At 41.6% G+C, this 20461-nt stretch overlaps 1 protein-coding gene across 1 annotated transcript in view; it reads left to right on the forward strand.

Annotated features, from left to right (window-relative positions):
- Window positions 1-4414: 4414 nt before the first annotated feature.
- LOC103149317 (AF4/FMR2 family member 2-like) overlaps window positions 4415-20461 on the forward strand; it is a gene marked incomplete at its 5' end in the record, with an annotated part of 41069 nt that continues 25022 nt past the window's right edge. The window contains 11 exons of the mRNA XM_016679801.1: window positions 4415-4573; window positions 7255-7360; window positions 7441-7591; window positions 7679-7894; window positions 9741-9933; window positions 12471-13385; window positions 13471-13586; window positions 17584-17824; window positions 18041-18174; window positions 18244-18266; window positions 18841-19070. Of these exons, the coding sequence (XP_016535287.1) occupies window positions 4415-4573; window positions 7255-7360; window positions 7441-7591; window positions 7679-7894; window positions 9741-9933; window positions 12471-13385; window positions 13471-13586; window positions 17584-17824; window positions 18041-18174; window positions 18244-18266; window positions 18841-19070 (2484 nt within the window). The remainder of the gene's footprint in view (window positions 4574-7254; window positions 7361-7440; window positions 7592-7678; window positions 7895-9740; window positions 9934-12470; window positions 13386-13470; window positions 13587-17583; window positions 17825-18040; window positions 18175-18243; window positions 18267-18840; window positions 19071-20461) is intronic.

The raw sequence follows: 20461 nt of genomic DNA on the forward strand, positions 1-20461 counted from the left end.
GGCAGACCGTCATCCTCCTCTGTATTATGGGATTCCTCTAAGCTCCTCTTCCAGCTCATTGTTTTGCTCTTCTGTCACTGAGTGTTTTCATAGCAGCTGCTATCATAACTTTCAGTGTTTTCCATAAAGCCAAATCCCTGCACCAAAATTTCAGGCAGAAACAGTAATCTGGTGGACAAACACAAACATTCGTACCAAGATTCTTCCTTCCTACTCCTTCATGTGGAAGTTGTGAGATAGAACAATCGTTTGTCGTATTTCGGTTTGTGAAGAGCTCCTTATGCAGCTACCAGGTGCCTGATTAAAAAAAAAATCCTCTTATATAAAGTTGAAGGCCGATATTTCCATACACTCAACAAAAAGATTCAATGCCATTTTTTCCCCCTTGTCTGTCATGAATTCAGATCAAATTTCAATTAATTTAACCACATCTCATGGATATTCGTGAGACGAAACTGTTTTCTTGTGCTACCTTATCAGAAAACCAAAAGACTAAATATCTGGAGTATTCTTGAAAGTATGAATGGGAGGAGAATGTAGAGATGTTTTGTTGTTTAGGAAAGAAACGGAGGGTTTTATCCCAACGATCAAGTGTTCATATCAGCCCCAGAATCCAAGCCAAACATCGTGTGGAAACACAAGGATCGTGTCATCATCCACAACCAAACCTGGAGTTTTGAATTCTGCCATCTTGGAAATTTCCTCAAAATCAACAAATCCCAACATTTCTTCGCTACAGCGTAAATACCTGTGTTTGCAGCTGAACAATGTAATATTTATTATCGCAGACATTCTCTGTTTCGTTGTTATGATGTCATTCTTGATTTAGTACAACGCCACAAAAGGGCCATTCAGGGAAAAGTAGAGTAAATATCCACCATTTTGAAATTAATCTCAGAAATTTTCTAGAAATAAAGGGAATTTCTGAGTTTGAAAAGTCAAAAATTTGCTTCAAGAAAAAAAATTTTGAGACATATTTTGGAAATTTTCTAGGAAAAACAAGGACATTTCTGAGTTTTCTTTAAAGATTACTAGATTTTCTAGTAAATCTAAGATCCTCATCAAATCCTCCAACATTTTGAGATCAATCTCAATAATTTCTAATTTCTTTCTAAAAATTTCTAAATTTCAAAAGTAAAAATTTTTCCACTTTTGAAACTCAGATACTTCTTAGTTTTAAAAGTTGAAAATTTTCCACTTTTCGAACTCAGAACTCGGTGCATTAGGTGACCAAACACACACACACACGTTTGTACTTTTGGGTTTTGACTTGTTGCTGTTTCAATCAGAATATTAATAGAGCAAAGTGAGGAGAAAATTTAATTGGAATTGAGAGATGGAGGGAAAGGGCTTCTGCGAATAGATGAGTAATGATAGAAGAAACACAGGGCATACACTGCATTCATACAGTATCCGTCACTCTGTGCGTGCGTGTTTGCGTGCGTGTGCGTGCTTGTGTGTGTGTGTGTGCGTGTGTGTGTGTTGCCGGAGGAACAGTTGATGGATTTGCTGCTTCACTGCTCACACAGATTGGTGCCTGCTGTGATGGCAGCCTTGAACTGAAATTACGTGCGCTCTCACACAAAGAGAGCTACACATAATTGCAGGCGCGCTGCGTGCGTTCCTGCGTGTGTGTGCGTGTGTGTGTTGTCAGGGTCGGGACGAGCAGGTCGCCTGCAGGAGGCCATTTAAGGTGGCGCGGAGGGATGGATGAACACAAGGGCGGGCGAAACGCCACAGAGGGTAACGCAACCCAACAGGCTGGGAGCGCCGTGTTTATGTGTGTTAATAGAGCTTTTATTAGACCCTTTATCACTCGCTAAACATTTTGTGGATTAGCAGCAAAGACTTTGCCGTCTTTGATCACTGGCTCTTTTTGAAATGCAATAAAAACACGACTGGCCGCTGAAAAAACTGATCTTTAATCCTTTTTTTTCCCTGCTAATGGCCATGTTTAGGGTTATTTACATCTTCATCACAACACCGCTTACATCTAGCGCTCAAATCTTGGTGAAGTGATATTTAGTAAGTTTGAATTGACATCATATTGAGTCTTGTTTGTCACATTAAAGTCACCTTTTCAAAGTAACCTTTAAGCATGTATTAAACACACTTCATATTCTAGTTATAAATGCTGTGTTTCCATTGGCTGTTAGCAGAAAATCATCATAATTAACAGAAATAAAGTATTTTTTGTGTGGAATTAATAGACATAATGTGTTTCATTCATTGATATCATTTCTGAAATAAATTGACTTTTTAATAATTTTCTAATTTACTGAATGTGTCTGTTGATCAAGATATAATCAGTTCAAGCAGACAGTCTAAAATATGTGGCTCATATGGAAATCATTTAAATAAAACTATAATAAACACAGTGAGGTTATAGAGAATTTATGACAATTGTAAGTTAGACATGTATTGTTTGTCTTTCTTGTAAGAAACTGTGTTATTTTGCTGTTTTATGTATTTATCCTAAGATTCTCTCTCATCTTAAAATCTCTACACAATGGTTTCCAGAGCAGAGAATTCATTCTCAAATACTGATTGTTTTTAAAGCTTTAAATTATCTGACTGCTATATTAAAGTTTAATCCAGACAAGCTTTTTAAACTCCAGTATTTATGCTAATTAAATCTCTATTCAGCTCATTTCTCTGGGCTCATTACCGTTAGTAAGGTGATGCCATGTTCATTTGTTTTAGTTTCTTTATTCTTGTACTCTGTCCTTTGAGTATTTGAATTGGTTTCTCTTTGGTCTCTTTCTCGTTAGTCTCTTCCTCTTGGTTTGTCGTTCCTTTGAGACTTTTAGTTCATCTCCCTCAGTGTTAAGTAGCCCCTCCCCTTTTTTGTGGTTTCTGGAAATTAGGGTTGACAAGACAACCCCGTCGCTTCTCCGTTGTCCGACTGTGACACCTAGCTGCCTCACTGAGCTAAGAGTGCGGTTAAAGAAACTCTGGGGCGCAGCGTTGACGTTAGGCTTCCGTCCTCAAAGCGGCCGAAGCCACGGGTTCGAGTCACTTGTCCTTGCCACTTTCTTGACAGAAACGGTCAAATAGAGGGCACTGGGGTTTATAAAACCTTTAACAAATTCTGCTCTGCCGTCTCAACCCGTCTTCTAATAAACCACAACAGGACATGACGTCATCACGGTCCTGTTTAGCTTTCGCCAGTACCTTGTTTACAACAGCTTATTTGGACTTTTTTAATCTATGTATTATTTCCTTTTAAGCATATTGAGTTGACATTCACTGTATGAACTCAACTTAACTTCCCTCCTCAGTTGAAGGTTTATTAACCCCCTGGCTTTAGTTTTAGATTTAGAAGTAACTACAGCTTGCCTTGCTTGATTTCAGATTGATTCAAACCAATATCCAGCCTTCCAGTACATCATATTTAAGCCTATTCCCATTCTTTATTCCCCGTCCCTCTGGTACAATTGGATCACTGCACTACTCTCTTCCAGGTCTTTTCTGGCTTTTAAAAATGTTTCATAAAGTCTGAACTGATGTTGAGATTTATATAGCTGACAGGGGGAAGGTGTGTGCGTGTGTGTGTGTGTGTGCGTGGGACAAAATGCTTTCATGCTGGTAAAATCTTCTTTTTATAGCAGTCTAACAATAATATTCCTCTCTTTGTGGTATAAAGAGATTATTCTGTCTTGTGTTGCCTTCCAGGACATTTTATGTTGCCAAGCACAAAATTACATTCTTTTCCTAGAAAGGTATGAGGACTTTTGATTTGGCTTCTCTTAATGTTCCTGCTATCTCTCGCTTTCTGATGGATTTGTTTTGTTTTCACAGCCTGAGGATAAAATGGCTTTACAATATGGCGCAGTTAGTCATGTGGAGCTCCTAAAAAATAATGCCTCCGCACTGTAAAGTTTGGATGTAAAGTGAATGCCCCTGCAGGAAGGCTTCATCATAAAGCTGTCATGTTCGTATCTTAGATATTAGTGTTGCTGGTACATGTGATGCAGCACATATCCCACAGATGTGACTTAAGAGCCTTTGGTATACAGACTGTAATTCACTGGCAGGATGAATAAAAAAAGACAGCTGGGTTTTATTTTACAGCAGTAAAGAAAATGTGTTGGCTACATTAGTGAGATTTTCATGTTTTAAACAGACTTTTTTTTTTTTAATCTAATGAAAAAGGAGCTTTACTTTGAATGGTTGGAATCAATAAACACGGACACAAAAAAAAAGAACCTAGGCTGAAAAACTGAACCGTTTTCCACCTTTGGATTTTTTCAAGCCGTCAAACACTTTAAAACTTTCCTACGATTCATTTTAGGAGTCTGAAACTTCATTCTGGAGCTTGTCTGACACGCACCTCGTTACCAGCGCCGGTGTCCATCATTGTGCCTCATCGCCTTCTTGTTTCAACGGTTTTGGTTTGTTGCCGTTGTGACATGTTGTCGTCTTTTTTTTCCTCCTTCCTTTCCTGGCCTGTAGCGGTGCGTCGGGGAGCAGCAGCGAATCAGAGAGCAGCTCCGAGTCTGACACGGACGAGTCGGAGAGCAGCTCCAGTGACAGCGACTACAACCAGGCTTCCCGTACAAACACTCCAGAGGTAAAGTCTGACGTTTACAGTGAGAGCCGAAAGGGGCCGTATCATGTGAGACTCGCTTTTTTGAGCTTTATGTCATGTTTTAATGTTATCCCCTCATCAAAAACATACATGGATTGCTGCCTTGATTCTTTGATGCATGTTTGAGGAATCCTTTCATCTCCATGGCAACCATTAAGCTGGCACCCAGCACCGCCTTTGAGACGCCGCTCTTCCTTGGAGTTGCAGTTTCTAAGCTTACGCGACTCCCCCACTCAGCTCCTGCAGACTAGCCAGCAACAATTAGCAAACACCTGGTGGAACAGCTGAGCTCATCATACCAGCTACTTCTCAGAGCAACGCTGGTAAAAACATTGGGTTAATAGAGCAGCCATGTTGTGATGACTTCCTGAAGGCAGAGTTCCAGAAAGAGCAGGAGCTTCTTAAAGGGACAGAGGCCCAATTTCAAGGCGTTAAATCACAAAGTCATATTTCTTTTAAGTCATACTTAGTATATGTAGCGTATTTATGGCTATGTCTTAGTGCAACCAGGGTAATATAGTTTCATAGGTTGTTCTATGAAATGGCACGATGTGCCTGGAAAATGTGTGATACTGCTCCTTTAAAGTGTGTCCTGATATCCATGATATTTCAAATATTCAGTCAGATTTATGAAGAACTGGTCATAGTCCACTTCTATCTGAGTTTTGGTTCTCTCTTGTGTTTACATTTTAATTATTTCAGTGTCTCTCCACATTAGTTCATTCCATGATATTGAATGTTTCGGTATCCTGCTGTGTGTATTCAGGTTTAGTCTCTGAAGTGGTTTAGCTTAGATTAGTTGGATCCTCATCGTTTCCATTCAGTTTCTCTGTTGCCCATTATTAATCTTCTCAGTTCTCTGTCCAGATTGTCCCCAGCTGCTCTGCTTTCTGTTGATTGCACCTGTTTTCCATGTTACTCATCAGGTCTCCATAGTATTTAAGCTCCTTGGTTTCTCTCTCACTGTTGCACTTCCCCTGGTTCTCATGTTGATTCTCCTCGTGTCTTTCTTTACGTTTCTGCCATTTTTAAATCCCAAACTGCATTGTGTCTTCCATTTGGGTTCTCATAAAAAAACAGCAAACATAACAGTGCAAGTGTGTACAGAGCGCATTGTTATAATATTATTGTGTATGATTTGCACAGGAAATTTTGGATAATAAAAAAGTAAACTTACTGTTTACGCTTACTGCTGGCTACAAAAAGTGGATGGTTTCTCTGCAACTTGTTGACGAGCATTTATCAAAATGTATAGATTTGAGTCTGTATTTTATGTACTTTGTGTGGATTAGAGAAAATCCATAATAAACTAAAACTTGTGCTCTCAATGCTTATTAGTTTGTAACAAGAAAATTGTATTTATAATCATTACATTCTCAAATAAGTGTTTAGCATCTAAAATGTCATGGGGTGAATGATAAAGATTATTAAACATTCAACATGAACTGCTTGTGTTAATATACTTATAGTAAATATAAAATGTTTAAGTAAAGTTTAATTAAAGGCTCTTAAGTGAGCAAAGAAAAGATTTTCTTATTTTCCCAAATTATTTTTTTTTTGTTTTTTTTGGGGGGGTTTTCTCTTCAGTAATTAAAAAACAACAAAAAATGTTCTAAAAGATTATTGTTGGGTGCTTGGTGGGGTTGTCAGTATATATATATTTTAAAATCAATTCGCTGTAGTGCAAATTTATCAATGTTATCACTACAGCACAGCTATATGCAACAGGAAGTTAGAAAAAGGAGCAGCTGAATACCCCCATAAGCTAATAATTCAAAAATGAGGCAAAAACTTATGATTGTTCTTGTTTGTTTGCATCCTGTGCAGGCTGCTGCTGTTGTTGTTTTTCATTGTGTCTACTGCTACTCATACGCTACCAATTTAAGCTAACTGAGGCGATCTATGAGAAACTAATAGAAAATAATAAGTTACCCCTCATGTTGGCTGCTGTATTCACACAGGTAGATAAATACATGAGCTGCTCTGCAGATTCAGGTGGAAAAGTTGTGTTCCCAGATTGCCTTTTCCAACAACTTCAGCTCATGAGGCAGAACTATGACTCAAAAAATAAAAATACAAGTCAAGTGTCCAAAACTTGGCTTACATTTTAAAGAGTAAGTTGGACTTTAGGGTTTTATTCTCCCTGATCCACTGGCTGTTTGCTTCGCTCCAACCCAGACCGTTGCTAAGCCGCCTCGTCCCGCGGAGCAAAAAAAGCTTTATGCTCCGAAAGCCATAAAGATCCCAACCGCAGAGGAGCGAGTCATGCCATTAGTTATCACATTATTTTAATGGCTCGACGCTGCCTGCTTTTATAGGCTTATGCGGTCTAACACACTTGGAGAAACGCAGAAACGCGGGGGGAGAAAACGACGGCAGCGCCGCAGCTTCCACATATGCAATAAAGAGCTTCCAGCACGGCGTGATACAATAACCACAAGAAACGCAATACTTTTACATTCCTCTGTAAAGATTCTTCATCCGGAGACGGTTTCATTATTTTTAGAGGCGCGCAGAGTTTCTCACTTGTTTATGACCGAAGGAAATTTAGTTATGATTCCTCTCTGATAAAGTGCAGGAGCTGCAGAGAGCGCCTGCTGAAATATTAATAAAGTTGTGTTTTTTGTTTGTTTTGTTTTGGGGGTTTTTTGTCCTCTCTGCAGCCGGAGCCCCCTTCCACTAACAAGTGGCAACTGGACAGCTGGTTGAACAAAGTCCAGGCTCAGACCAAACCGCTGGTCCCCACACAGCAGGAGCATCATGGTGCAGGTTAGTGGAGAGCAAAACTCAAAGCACATTCTGGTTTGATCAAAAGAACAGAACAACTAATCCTGGGTAAATCTGTTAAGGCTCCATCAGCCAGGATCCGCAGACATTTTCTCCCCGGAATGAAGCACCAGGAGTGGGCACCGCTGCCAAGACCAAGCCCTGTGGGTCCGGCGGCACACCTGTCCCTGCTGCCCCCGCGGCGGAGCACAAAGACAGCAGGACCGGCTTCTGGTTCGTGTGTTTTCTTTATAAAGGAATGCTAGCCGGCCGCTCAGCAAAGTGTCAGTAGAGGTGAACTGTTGTTTCTGCTCCGTTCAGCCCGGGCAGGGAGAAGGCCAAAGCCAAGCTGGGCCAGAAGGCCGCCGGGGAGGGTCAGAGGTCAAAGATGAGGCTGTCGCCAGGCCTGCTGTCGGGGCAGGAGGTCCCGGCCCCGAGGAGGAACACCACCGGGAAGAAGCAGCCGCGCCGGGCTGAGAGGTCCAGCAGCGTGGAGGAGAACCAGAACCAGGCATGGAGCCGGACCAACCAGCACAGGTAACGGAGGAGAGGACGGAGCCGGCTGCTTTACACCTCTCAGAACCAGCAGGAGCCCGGACAAAAACACGAGTCGCATGGGGAATTTTCACTGCTTGAGGCTAAAACAGTTCACATGATCCAACCAGGCAGCTAACACACAGTTAAAACAAAGACTTTTAAGGTTTTCAGGTGTTTTTAATTCCCAAAGAGAGGAAAGAAAGAACAGATGATGATCATCAATAGGAGGGTTCCTGGAATATTTTGATGAGTAGTACTGTGTTGTTCTGATATTATCAAAACACAAATCACCACATAAAGAATGTTTCACCACTAAGATCAGAGGACAAAGAGCTGTGGCTGGACATTTAACCCCGACTGCACTGCAAAAACACAAAATCCTACCAAGTGTTTTTGGTCTGGTGCAAATATCTTAGTAAATTTGAAATAAGACAAGTAACTTTTCAGTAAGAAGCAGAAGCTTGTTGTAAGACAATAACGCCTTATTGATGAAAAAGTATTTGTTTTAAGTGAAATAATCTGAGATGTCTGTGTGAGTTTGTGCGACTCAAACTTTTTGCTTGACAAAAGTTTCATGAGAAAAAATAAACTACATAGAATATAGAATATTAAATAATCAAGCCACAACAAAATGTTCATTTGAGTCGCATGCAGACATCTTCTTTCCGTCCTGTGAGTGAGGCTACTGCTAACTAGCTGCTAAGTTGCGTTTGCTAGCTTTATATGTGTCTGTTGGTAAATGATCGCTGGTTGGCTGGACGATGTTTGTCTTCTCCACTTCTGTTGCACGATGCCATGTGCTTTCTGGGCTCTATACAAAATGTGATTTTCTTTTGTACATTTCTGTCATGATACGGATCTTAAATTTCATTCATAACCGTCTTTTAGAAACATCTTACATTTGAGTTGGTGAAACCTGTAGAAACCCTGTTAGCAGCTTCCTTTCATCTGAAACAGAAAGTTTAGTCAAAATGGTTGAAACTCGGACACAAGTGTGTGTATCAACAAGACAATAATCCCAAACACACACACATCCTCTCAAGCTACACACCCAAGCCGGTTTTGGAGTGGATAAATCAGGCTAACATTAACCTTCAGGAATGGCTCTGGCCTTTTCAGGTTTATGGGTTGTAGTAAAAGCCCAGATCAGGAAACTATTCAACCGTTATCAGTTTTACCATTTCTGACTAGAAGACGGGTCAAATATTCACCCAGAGCTGGAAGCTTTGGCTACTTAGAGCGTTTGGTCAGTGTAGATCCCCGATGGGTTTTGGGAGAAAAACGTCACATGCTTCTTGTTTTTTAAACTCTGTGAAGTTTTATGTTGCATAAGCATCACAAAGCAGCTCAAATGCATTATAAAAAGCTCAAAAATCCAAGGAAATGATTGCAGATGATGAGTGTGTGTAAAGCGTGATGTAGTGGATTAATATTTAGTCTGAGGTTTTCAGGACTGTGATTTCCCACAGTGGATTTAGTGGAACCGACGTTAAACTCGTTGCTCAGCTTGACTTCAGGCCAATTAGCAGAACAAAACCACCTTCCTGTTTTCTTTCTCATTTCTCTCTCCCTCACTCACTTATTCCTCTCCTCTCTTGCATCCTAAACTTCCAGACTAGTTCAGTTAAACTCATGCTGTTTTCAATTATTTCACCCCGTTGCATTTATTTATTTATTTATCTAGTTTTCCATTTTGAACACCCATTCACCCCCCGGAGTTAGCCCAGGCAAACATTCTGCTCAGCTGTTTGGCAGCGATCAGTAACCGGGGTCGCCGCGCCTCGCTGCCGGCTTGATCTTAACTCGGAGCGCCGTGCTTCCTGTTGTTTGTGTCTCCTCTAACTAGCCCTGCGGCGAGAGAGAAGGACCTGTTGCCCCCGCCTCCCCTGGAGCACCAGAACCCCCCCAGGCCGCGGGGGAAGCCTCTCAGCGGGAAGACGGCCCCGAGGAAAGAGCCTCGCAGCGCCACCAGCTCAGCCACTCCACCAGCAGCGCTGCAGCAGAACCCCGTGCCTCTTCCTGCTGTCACCGTGAACCAGGTCAGCGTCGGCTCTCCACTCAAAACGCCTCACCGCCTCTTTCCAACATCTGGAAAACTCAGCACCGGGTCCGGCATGTGTAGCAGATTGTTCACGCATTCTGACGGAAACGCTTTGGTTTCCAGCATGAAGATGGCATTTTCAAATGTGAATCGTGGATCATAGCTTTAGTTTTGTGGCTCAACCAGGATTTATGCAGATGAAGAGACAGAAAAAAAGTTTTGCTGAATTGTCACCAAAAAAATGCATCATAATAAATCAGGAGTCATTAGCTGCATTTCCATGACAAATTTGTATAAAACTTTGTCAATATTCCAATTTTGCAATTGCAACGTTTCCATTTAATAAGAAACATAATTAAAATCTGTGAATAAACCTGATCATGTGATAAGTCATAAACACTCTGCACCATCATCTTCCTACCACTTCCTGTTGTCTCTTCGTGTTTTCCTCCAGTAGTAACATCCTGTTGTTGGTCATGCAACCTGTTTGACGCAAAGAAAAGATTTTCCACTGCAGCTTTGCAAAATACTCTAATTTTGATACGGCTGAAGAACCAACTCATCCTAAAAACTCTTTATCCAAAGAGTTCTTTCTAAATTGCTGTGTTTCCGTTAAGCTAATTTATTTTTGTAATTCCAGCTGCGCAATTTTATGGTAAGTATAAAAGCAGCTGTGTTTTTAGTGATTAAAGACTGACGTGTTAAACATGTTGCACCACTTTTGTTTTCAACAACTTGGATGTGTTCATAAAGAAAAATGAACGCATGCCTAAATCTTCAATCATTTTAGATAAAAGTTTTTTTTGTTTGTTTTGTTTTTTTAATAAAAAATAACTTTTTGAGGCTTCATTTCTACTATAAATGTAAAATGATGATGCAAGATTCAACTACGTACAGATAAAACTTGCATTTGAATTTCTTCAGTCAGGACAGGAAAGCTGCCAAAAAGTTAGAAAATAATTTTTGCAATACTTCACTACAACTCGTCTATGATACAAACCCCCCAATAAAATACACAGATGTTTGTGGTTCTAAAGTGACAAAACCTGAACATATCCAAAGTTTGAACACTTTTAACACATTAAAAGCAGCAAAGTTTTACATCTTTGTCAGAAAAGTACTGCTTATGTTTGCTTTGTTGCGTTCACAGGAGACAAAAATCTCAACTCAAAGCATCGAGGATTCACAAACCAGCTCTGCTTCTCAACAAAAGCAAACTCATCTATGAAGGAACTGGTAGATAAGAAACATTAGACGCATCTTTTCATTTGCATGTGCCGAGCAGACGGCCGTCCGCTCGGCTGTGTGACTCGTGCGCGCTGAATGTTGGTGACATTCGGAGTCACACAGCCAAAGCATGTTTCTTTTCACTTCACAGATTAGTAGAACAAGCTGGCAACTTGTGCCGCATAATTTGCATGATATTATCGCGTTTGGTGATCCAGTTACAGGCTTTGTTTTTGATTGTAATGTTTGTCTACAGCAGATCTCTTTTGTTGGGGAGTTTAGGAGTGCATCAATTCGTGGTAAATAAGCCGGATTGTTTCAGCAGGTTGATTGCTGAGGCTGGGCTCTTTTCTAAGGCAGTCAGGATTTTTTCTTTTTCCTCTGGACTCCAGAGGGACATATAAAATACAACCGTCAAGATAACTAATATTATTGTATTGATAAAAGCTTTTTTTATCTGTGAACTTCCAAATTACATCAATGGGTTTCTCATGCAAAATTAACAGATCACCTCACTTTTTCCCGCTAATGTACAGTTGTGAATTTATTGGAAATTTTCTGCAAATATAATCTAAAGCTTTACTAATGCCTGCATGCAGGTGGCAGTGTTCCTTTCTTCTGCTGTCTCAGCCCAACTTGATCACAAACTATAACTTGACATCGATATGTCGGGTTAAAAAATTTCTTGTAAATATTTCTAAATTAGCTCCACAAAACCAGTGATTTTTAATTGTAAAAAAATAAAATAAAATCTCAAGATATTCAATATTTTTTAATTTTAAAGCCCAGTATTATATGTTTTCCAGGTACATTGAGCCACTTATTCATTTATATTACCTTCAGTTGTTAAAGTGCTGCATAAATCAAATTTGACTGAGCAAGGTCCAACTAGGCGTTTTGGATGGCCGAATGGTTGCCATGGAGATTAAAGGATTTCGCAAACATGCATGAAAGACTCAATAAAACACACTTCAGGTATGTTTTTGATGACGGAATAACTTTATAATATGAAGTAAAGATCAAAAACTTTAACTTTACATGACACTGCCCCTTTAAGAAGTGCTAAAGGCAGGTACAGCTGTTTATTAATATTTTAACAGTTTAATGAGTTTTATCAGTAAATTCTGACACAACCGTCCCTCTGAGAACATTCATGATCCTGATGTGACCCAAAATGAAATGAGTTTGACATGCCTGCTCCAGGGGAAACGACTCAAACCATGTGGGATTTAATATGACTGACTAAACGTCCCTCTGCTTCTTTTTTTTGTTTGTTTGTTTTCTTTTTGCTGTTGATCCATGTAACAGGATAAGAGGAAACACAGAGGTCCCAGCACCAAAATCACACCGAAGTCCAGGGAATTCATCGAAACAGATTCCTCCTCCTCCTCGTCGGAATGCCAGTCGGATGGCGAGGAAGCCACCAAGATCCCGTCCATGCCAGCCCCGTCCATCAGCGCCCAGATGCTGGCCACCGTGCACAGCCACGCGCCTCTGCTCCCGTGCCTCGGCTCTGCTGCAGGGGCGGGAAGTCTGGGCACGTTCGCCGCAACTGGACTCCGAGTCAAAGACGGCGTCAGCACAGTCGGCAGCGGAGGTGATGGCGTCAGCAACGGCAACCTGCTGAGTATCGGCAACATAAGTGCTTCCTTTGGGAACTCGGTTCCCGATCCCGGAGGGCAGGGGAAGGATGCGGAGCCCGCGTCACCGCCGTCAAACGTGGGACACGATGTGGCTCTGTCCCCTCTGAGGGATTATCACGAGGTTCAGAGTTTGTGGGTGAAAATCGACTTGAGCTTCCTCAGCAGGGTGCCGGAGCAGACGGCGGGGGAAAGAGCCAGGATCGGAGTTGTAGAACGGGAAGGGAACGCGGGGAGGGACAGGGAGAGACAAAAGCTGACAAAGGGGGAGAGACAAGAAGAAGAAAATGAGCGTTTAGTGAAGGACAAAGAAAGGCAAGGAGAGAGGGAGAGGCAGACGGACAGAGAGGACAGGGAGAGGTTTGGATTTGGGGAAAGGGAGAGGAGTGTGGCAAGGGACAGAGAGAAGATTAGTCAGGGTATGGGGGTACTGGATAACCCCCCTGGGCAGGAGCAGGGTAATCCCAGGCTGGCTGGGCGGACGGAGAGACTGGAGAACGGAGGTAAACACAGAAGGCAGGCGGCCGCAAACATGGTGGCTCCCACAGAAAAACACACCAGCAAGAGCAAGAGGAAACACAAGGTGCTGATTAAACTACGGCCATGTTGATCCCCAAACCGTCCGGTCGCTCCTCAGCTAACCCACTGCCCCTGTCCTCTGTTCCCAGCTGGACCACGGAGAATCACCGGTCAAGTGTAACAAGAAGCTGCGCCTGGACAAAGACTGCCTGCTCCTCCCACCATGCATCTCTCCAATACACAACCACAAGAGCAGCTCTGCAGAGTAAGTTCTGATGTGGGAACACCAGACATGCATCAATCAATCAATCAATCAATCAATCAATCAATCAATCAAGCAATCAATCAATCAAGCAATCAATTAATCAATCAATTAATCAATCAATTAATCAATCGATCAATCAATCATTCAGTCAGGAGCACCTATCTACTACTGCTGGTCCTCAGGTTAACTCACACAGAAAGCAAAACTGATGTAAAGCTGTGAGGTGTGATGATTAAAAGTGCTAAAAGTTAAGAGATGCTCATGTTAACTACAATAACTATGACATTTATAAAAAAGATTGTGGCAAATTTTAATCTAACTTAAATAGATAAAGGCAAATTCAGACAAAAGTAGTGGTCACATAAACTGCAAATCTAAACCACACTACATCGACATTAACAATGATATCGGCCTGTTTTCTTAACATATCAGAATTGGTCTGATGAGTCAAACTGAGTCGATTTTAACAAGCCATGTTTATTTCCATCTTGTTGTTGTTTGTGTTTCTGGAGGTAGATGGTCATGAGCTTTTTGTTTGGTCACCATGACAGAGAAGTAATAACAATGATGAGGTCGTTGTTTCGCGGTTTAGAAAGGGCAGGAAAATGTATCCAACGTATAGAATATCTATGATATTGGTAAATATCGGTTAGCAGTCATAACAGAAATGTTAACATCGGTAGATCTGTCACGACAACAAATATTACTGCTTGATAAATTGTCCCAGAAGTTATTGCGATAAACGATAATGTAGTTATTTTGAAACCATTTTCAATTAATATAATGGAAATGGCAAAATAATTCAAGAACACATTCTCAAAGGTGAATAAACTTTAAATTGTAATGAACATTTAACACATTTAAATATCAAACGAGAGTATTATGTCGTCTCAGAAACACCAGACTGAAGACTTTTAGTAATAAGTTAGTTGGTAGAGAGAACGAAGAAAAAACAATAAATCATGCAAATTAAAATGATTGAGGTCATTTTAATTTATCATGTGATTAATTGATTTATCACTTGTTACAGGCCTAAACATCAGATATCAGCATCGCCCCAAATGTCCATATCTGTGCATCTCTAGTTCTCTACTCTGTTGTTCTAAACCAGTTCTTCTCAAATCAGCTTCTTACAGTTTTTTAAAAGCCTTTTGCCACGTTCAGTTGGATGAGAATAAACAACATTCAGGGTTTTTTCTTTTTGTTTTATGTTTTTGTTCTTTTGGGCTTCACTTTTACTTCCCTCCAGAAAACAAAAAACAGCCCAAGGTTCTCATCGTACTTCAGCTCCTGTTCCCTGGTTCTGAGATCAGGTCCTCGGCTCCTTGTTTTTACTGCTCTTGTGGTGTAAAGAGGCAGATGACACCTTCTGTCATAGGTGTCATCTGTGGTGTGTTAGAGATTCGTGTGAACTGGAAGACGGCGCTCCCGGTCTGTTCCCTGTACTGAGCAAGCCGTCCCCAGGGGAGGGAGAGGTTATCCGATGACTGCGATGCTGAGCGGGTCTTTTTGGCAGCGCTTCATATTTTTCACTGCACCAATGAAGCTGCCACACAAGGCGACTTTCATTCACAATGTGACACAGGAATGACAAAGCGTGAATTTCAGCTCTCCGTGTGAATTATTTAAAAACAGACTAGGCCGCCTGTCGCTGTAAATAAGCTCCTGTGTGACAGCTACAGAGGAAATATTTTTATAGCATCTGGGGCTTCTTAAAGAGGCGCGGGGGAGGAGGACGGGGTGACCGGGGGTTGAACCTGTGACACTGTGTGATTGTCACCTCGCTCTGTTTATCATCCGGGAGGCTTTTCGGCGGAAAGCTGCGAACGGGGCGATGAGATCATCAGGCTCAGTCAGCAGCTTCCTGCGACGTTTGGCAGGTGTTTCCCTGGCTGGACTGATGACTCTGATGCTCAGGAAGAATTCAGATCTACCTCAGGAAAACAACGCAGCATGGTTTTACAACTGAAGACGAAATGTGAAGAAATTAAAAGCCTCCTCTTGATCACACTTAAATGGTTCAGATTATCACCTTTCCAAGTCGGGCAGAATGCACAGAGTAGTTCAGTTAAATAGTTATATACATTTTAACGTGTTAAAATTTTTTAATGTGATTAATCGCATGTTAGTGTGTTTTTTGTTGTTTGTTTTTTTTACATGCAAATGTTCCTAGCGGAACCTTTGTATTTGCGCGTTTTTGGTACACCCGTAAATCTGGCGCACAGACGACATCCACTAACAACGATGGATGACAAGGTTGCTTCTCTTGGCCCATTAGGGGTTAATTTTTTAAGAAATCGTCTGATGAGATGCTGGAAAACACTGCTGATGTGCTAAAAGGAGTTAGCCTGTTAGCAAAGTTATTCAAACCTAAGATAGCATCTCAATGCTAACCATGTAGCATCAGCTAGTGATGTAAACCACAGCCTTTTTGAGTAAGTTACATCCTGTAGCTTGTTGTAAATGGGGATATTTTTCAAGAACAATATTTGGATTTGTGGCACTGTAATTGCTTTGCCATAAAGTCACAACCCTACAGTTGTCTAAAAAAATGATAGATTTTTTTATATAATAATCTTTAGCTATATCACAATAGTACCACAAAATATTGCGATAAAGTTTTAAGTCCATCTCGCCCTGTGAGCTTTCAGTGGGTTTTCCTCTCCCAGGAAGCTTCTCTTTGCCTACTTCATGTTGGGTTCAGGTCCAGTTCAAGCAGTTTCTACATTTTTAAGTCTTAAAATAGTCAGCCTGGGTGTGGTGAATAAAACTGAACTGACTAGTCACAGTTAATTATTTAACACGGGCCAGAATTATATTCTCACTGAAGGCAAAGTTGTTTTGCACCTCCCCACATTCTCCCATATATAAAAATGAAGCAGCTTTATCTCTTTTCGTATTAGATTTGTCTCAGTGTTGGGAACACAAGAGCAATAAAAGAGCTTGTTGATCATAAAGCCATATATTACTGTGAGTATATAACTCAACAAGATATACAGAGAGAAAAAAATATCCTGTTAGGGAGGAGAAAACTTAACACCTTACGCATGCAAATTAGAATATCCAAAACGACAGTTATGCTGCACGCAGGCACAAAGGCATACACACACCCTCAAATATCCACACACACATGCACACACACACACACACACTCTCTCTCTCTCTCTCTATACTGCAAGTAATTAGTCTTTGTCTGCCTTATTTTGTATATCATCTCTAATGTCGGTGCCTGGGGCCCTGTTCTGTGAGCTCAGCAACTTTCTAGCTGCATCAAACCCCCCAGAGTTTCCAGGGAGAGGAAAAACATAAAAATATTATCACTTGTGTTGCAAACAATATGAGTCACCGGAGCTCCAACAAGGCGGCCGAGGGAATAATCACGAATGTGCAGCAAGGGGACGAAAAGTACAGTTTTAGAAGCCGTGAAATGGTTTTCCAAATGTGATATTTAAATCTCTGGACGACTCCGATTGGTCCAGTGAGGAGACGTCAGACTGATGATGAGAGAAGTTTTGTCTGGTTGTTTTAAGCTCCTCCAGGAGTTTTTCCACTCTGGGTTTTCTCCTCAAGGTTCGTTTAAGCTGCTGTTGTTCCACATTATGTTCCCCCAAGCTGCTTTGGCTTCCAGCTGTACAACGCCTTTACAAACCCACAGGCAAAGCTAGAAAATATGTAAAGACACATCGACTTTTAGAATGTTTTTGTTCGTTCACTATTCAATAATTGCTACATTATTTTAGCATGATTTCTATCTCATGTCTCATTATTTTCAGTTCGATTCTTGTCAGAAACGTTTCAGTTTCGTGCTATGCTAGCTATGCTAGCTATGCTAAACTTCACAATCACATGTATTTAGTTTCTCACTCTGGGCTTGAAATGGATCTGGGGTGTAAAGTTTTTTCACACATATAAAGCTGTTTTTTTTTTAAACATAAGTAAACCAGTAATAAGAACATATGAATTAATCTTCTCTATCGCCCTTGTTGTTGGCGTTCAGCGGCTCTCTGAACAGGAAGCAGACCCGGCGGCGTGACGACAAGCTGCTGCCCCCGCTGCTGTCGCCGCTGTCCGACGAGCCCCCCCGCAAGCGGGCCTGCGACGGCGGCCCCTCCCTCACCGAAGAGGCCGGTGCGGTGGGGATGCTGCCCTGCTCGGCATCCTCTGCTGCCGCCGCCGCCTCGTCGCACAGACACCGGCGGGGCGAAGGGAAGGCGACGGCGCACGCTAGAAACGGCGGGGTAAGTGTTCTCCTGGAGGTCAGCGAATATGAAATGGCCTGGATTTATTCACATTCTGGTAATGCAGGACCTGTAAGTTTAATGGCACACTCAGAGAGCAGGAATGTGGCCGTTAAAACTAAGTGGAAGGACAACGGTTGCGTTTAAGTGGCCATCTAATTGTCATGCAGATTTTTATTGTCGAAACTATGAATATCAATGGCCTCTCCACCTCAGGACATGGACTCCCACTGCGATAAACCTGGCGGAGACGGTTACCATGCCAACGGCCACTCGGACTCCGAGGTGTGGTCCGAGGCGATGATGGGCCAGTCCGAACCGCGAAGGCCGAGACTGTCGTTCACCGACACGTAAGTAGACGCTCACGCAAATATGAGAGTTCAGCGACATGCAGCTCATTAGCTGCTCTCCTTATGAAGACGGTTTCATCTGGAAAACCGAGGTAGAGCGGAAAACTGTCTGCTGGACAGAAAGAAGCAGGTTTTCCATGTGCAGAGCCTCACAAAGGCAGCTGCAAAAACTCAACATGTCATGTTTCAACATCTTGGTACACTTAAAGTAAGACTAAACCTAACTTACAAGTAACTTTTCAGCGAGATCTAGGAGCTTAAGTCAATAATTTAGTAATATTGATAATAAATTACTAGTTTCACTGGTAGATTATTTGATTTGTAACATTGGAAACTAAACCAAAACCATTTGGCAAGATTTTGTNTGACTTCAGGCCAATTAGCAGAACAAAACCACCTTCCTGTTTTCTTTCTCATTTCTCTCTCCCTCACTCACTTATTCCTCTCCTCTCTTGCATCCTAAACTTCCAGACTAGTTCAGTTAAACTCATGCTGTTTTCAATTATTTCACCCCGTTGCATTTATTTATTTATTTATCTAGTTTTCCATTTTGAACACCCATTCACCCCCCGGAGTTAGCCCAGGCAAACATTCTGCTCAGCTGTTTGGCAGCGATCAGTAACCGGGGTCGCCGCGCCTCGCTGCTGGCTTGATCTTAACTCGGAGCGCCGTGCTTCCTGTTGTTTGTGTCTCCTCTAACTAGCCCTGCGGCGAGAGAGAAGGACCTGTTGCCCCCGCCTCCCCTGGAGCACCAGAACCCCCCCAGGCCGCGGGGGAAGCCTCTCAGCGGGAAGACGGCCCCGAGGAAAGAGCCTCGCAGCGCCACCAGCTCAGCCACTCCACCAGCAGCGCTGCAGCAGAACCCCGTGCCTCTTCCTGCTGTCACCGTGAACCAGGTCAGCGTCGGCTCTCCACTCAAAACGCCTCACCGCCTCTTTCCAACATCTGGAAAACTCAGCACCGGGTCCGGCATGTGTAGCAGATTGTTCACGCATTCTGACGGAAACGCTTTGGTTTCCAGCATGAAGATGGCATTTTCAAATGTGAATCGTGGATCATAGCTTTAGTTTTGTGGCTCAACCAGGATTTATGCAGATGAAGAAACAGAAAAAATGTTTTGATGGATTGTCACCAAAAAAATTCATCATGATAAATCAGGATTCATTAGCTGCATTTCCATGACAAATTTGTATAAAACTTTGTCAATATTCCAATTTTGCAATTGCAACGTTTCCATTTAATAAGAAACATAATTAAAATCTGTGAATAAACCTGATCATGTGATAAGTCATAAACACTCTGCACCATCATCTTCCTACCACTTCCTGTTGTCTCTTCGTGTTTTCCTCCAGTAGTAACATCCTGTTGTTGGTCATGCAACCTGTTTGACGCAAAGAAAAGATTTTCCACTGCAGCTTTGCAAAATACTCTAATTTTGATACGGCTGAAGAACCAACTCATCCTAAAAACTCTTTATCAAAAGAGTTCTTTCTAAATTGCTGTGTTTCCGTTAAGCTAATTTATTTTTGTAATTCCAGCTGCGCAATTTTATGGTAAGTATAAAAGCAGCTGTGTTTTTAGTGATTAAAGACTGACGTGTTAAACATGTTGCACCAGTTTTGTTTTCAACAACTTGGATGTGTTCATAAAGAAAAATGAACGCATGCCTAAATCTTCAATCATTTTAGATAAAAGTTTTTTTTGTTTGTTTTGTTTTTTTAATAAAAAATAACTTTTTGAGGCTTCATTTCTACTATAAATGTAAAATGATGATGCAAGATTCAACTACGTACAGATAAAACTTGCATTTGAATTTCTTCAGTCAGGACAGGAAAGCTGCCAAAAAGTTAGAAAATAATTTTTGCAATACTTCACAACAACTCGTCTATGATACAAACCCCCCAATAAAATACACAGATGTTTGTGGTTCTAAAGTGACAAAACCTTAACATATCCAAAGTTTGAACACTTTTAACACATTAAAAGCAGCAAAGTTTTACATCTTTGTCAGAAAAGTACTGTTTATGTTTGCTTTGTTGCGTTCACAGGAGACAAAAATCTCAACTCAAAGCATCGAGGATTCACAAACCAGCTCTGCTTCTCAACAAAAGCAAACTCATCTATGAAGGAACTGGTAGATAAGAAACATTAGACGCATCTTTTAATTTGCATGTGCCGAGCAGACGGCCGTCCGCTCGGCTGTGTGACTCGTGCGCGCTGAATGTTGGTGACATTCGGAGTCACACAGCCAAAGCATGTTTCTTTTCACTTCACAGATTAGTAGAAC

Source organism: Poecilia formosa, unplaced genomic scaffold (assembly GCF_000485575.1).
Source record: "Poecilia formosa unplaced genomic scaffold, Poecilia_formosa-5.1.2 Scaffold221, whole genome shotgun sequence".
Classification (NCBI taxonomy): domain Eukaryota; kingdom Metazoa; phylum Chordata; class Actinopteri; order Cyprinodontiformes; family Poeciliidae; genus Poecilia; species Poecilia formosa.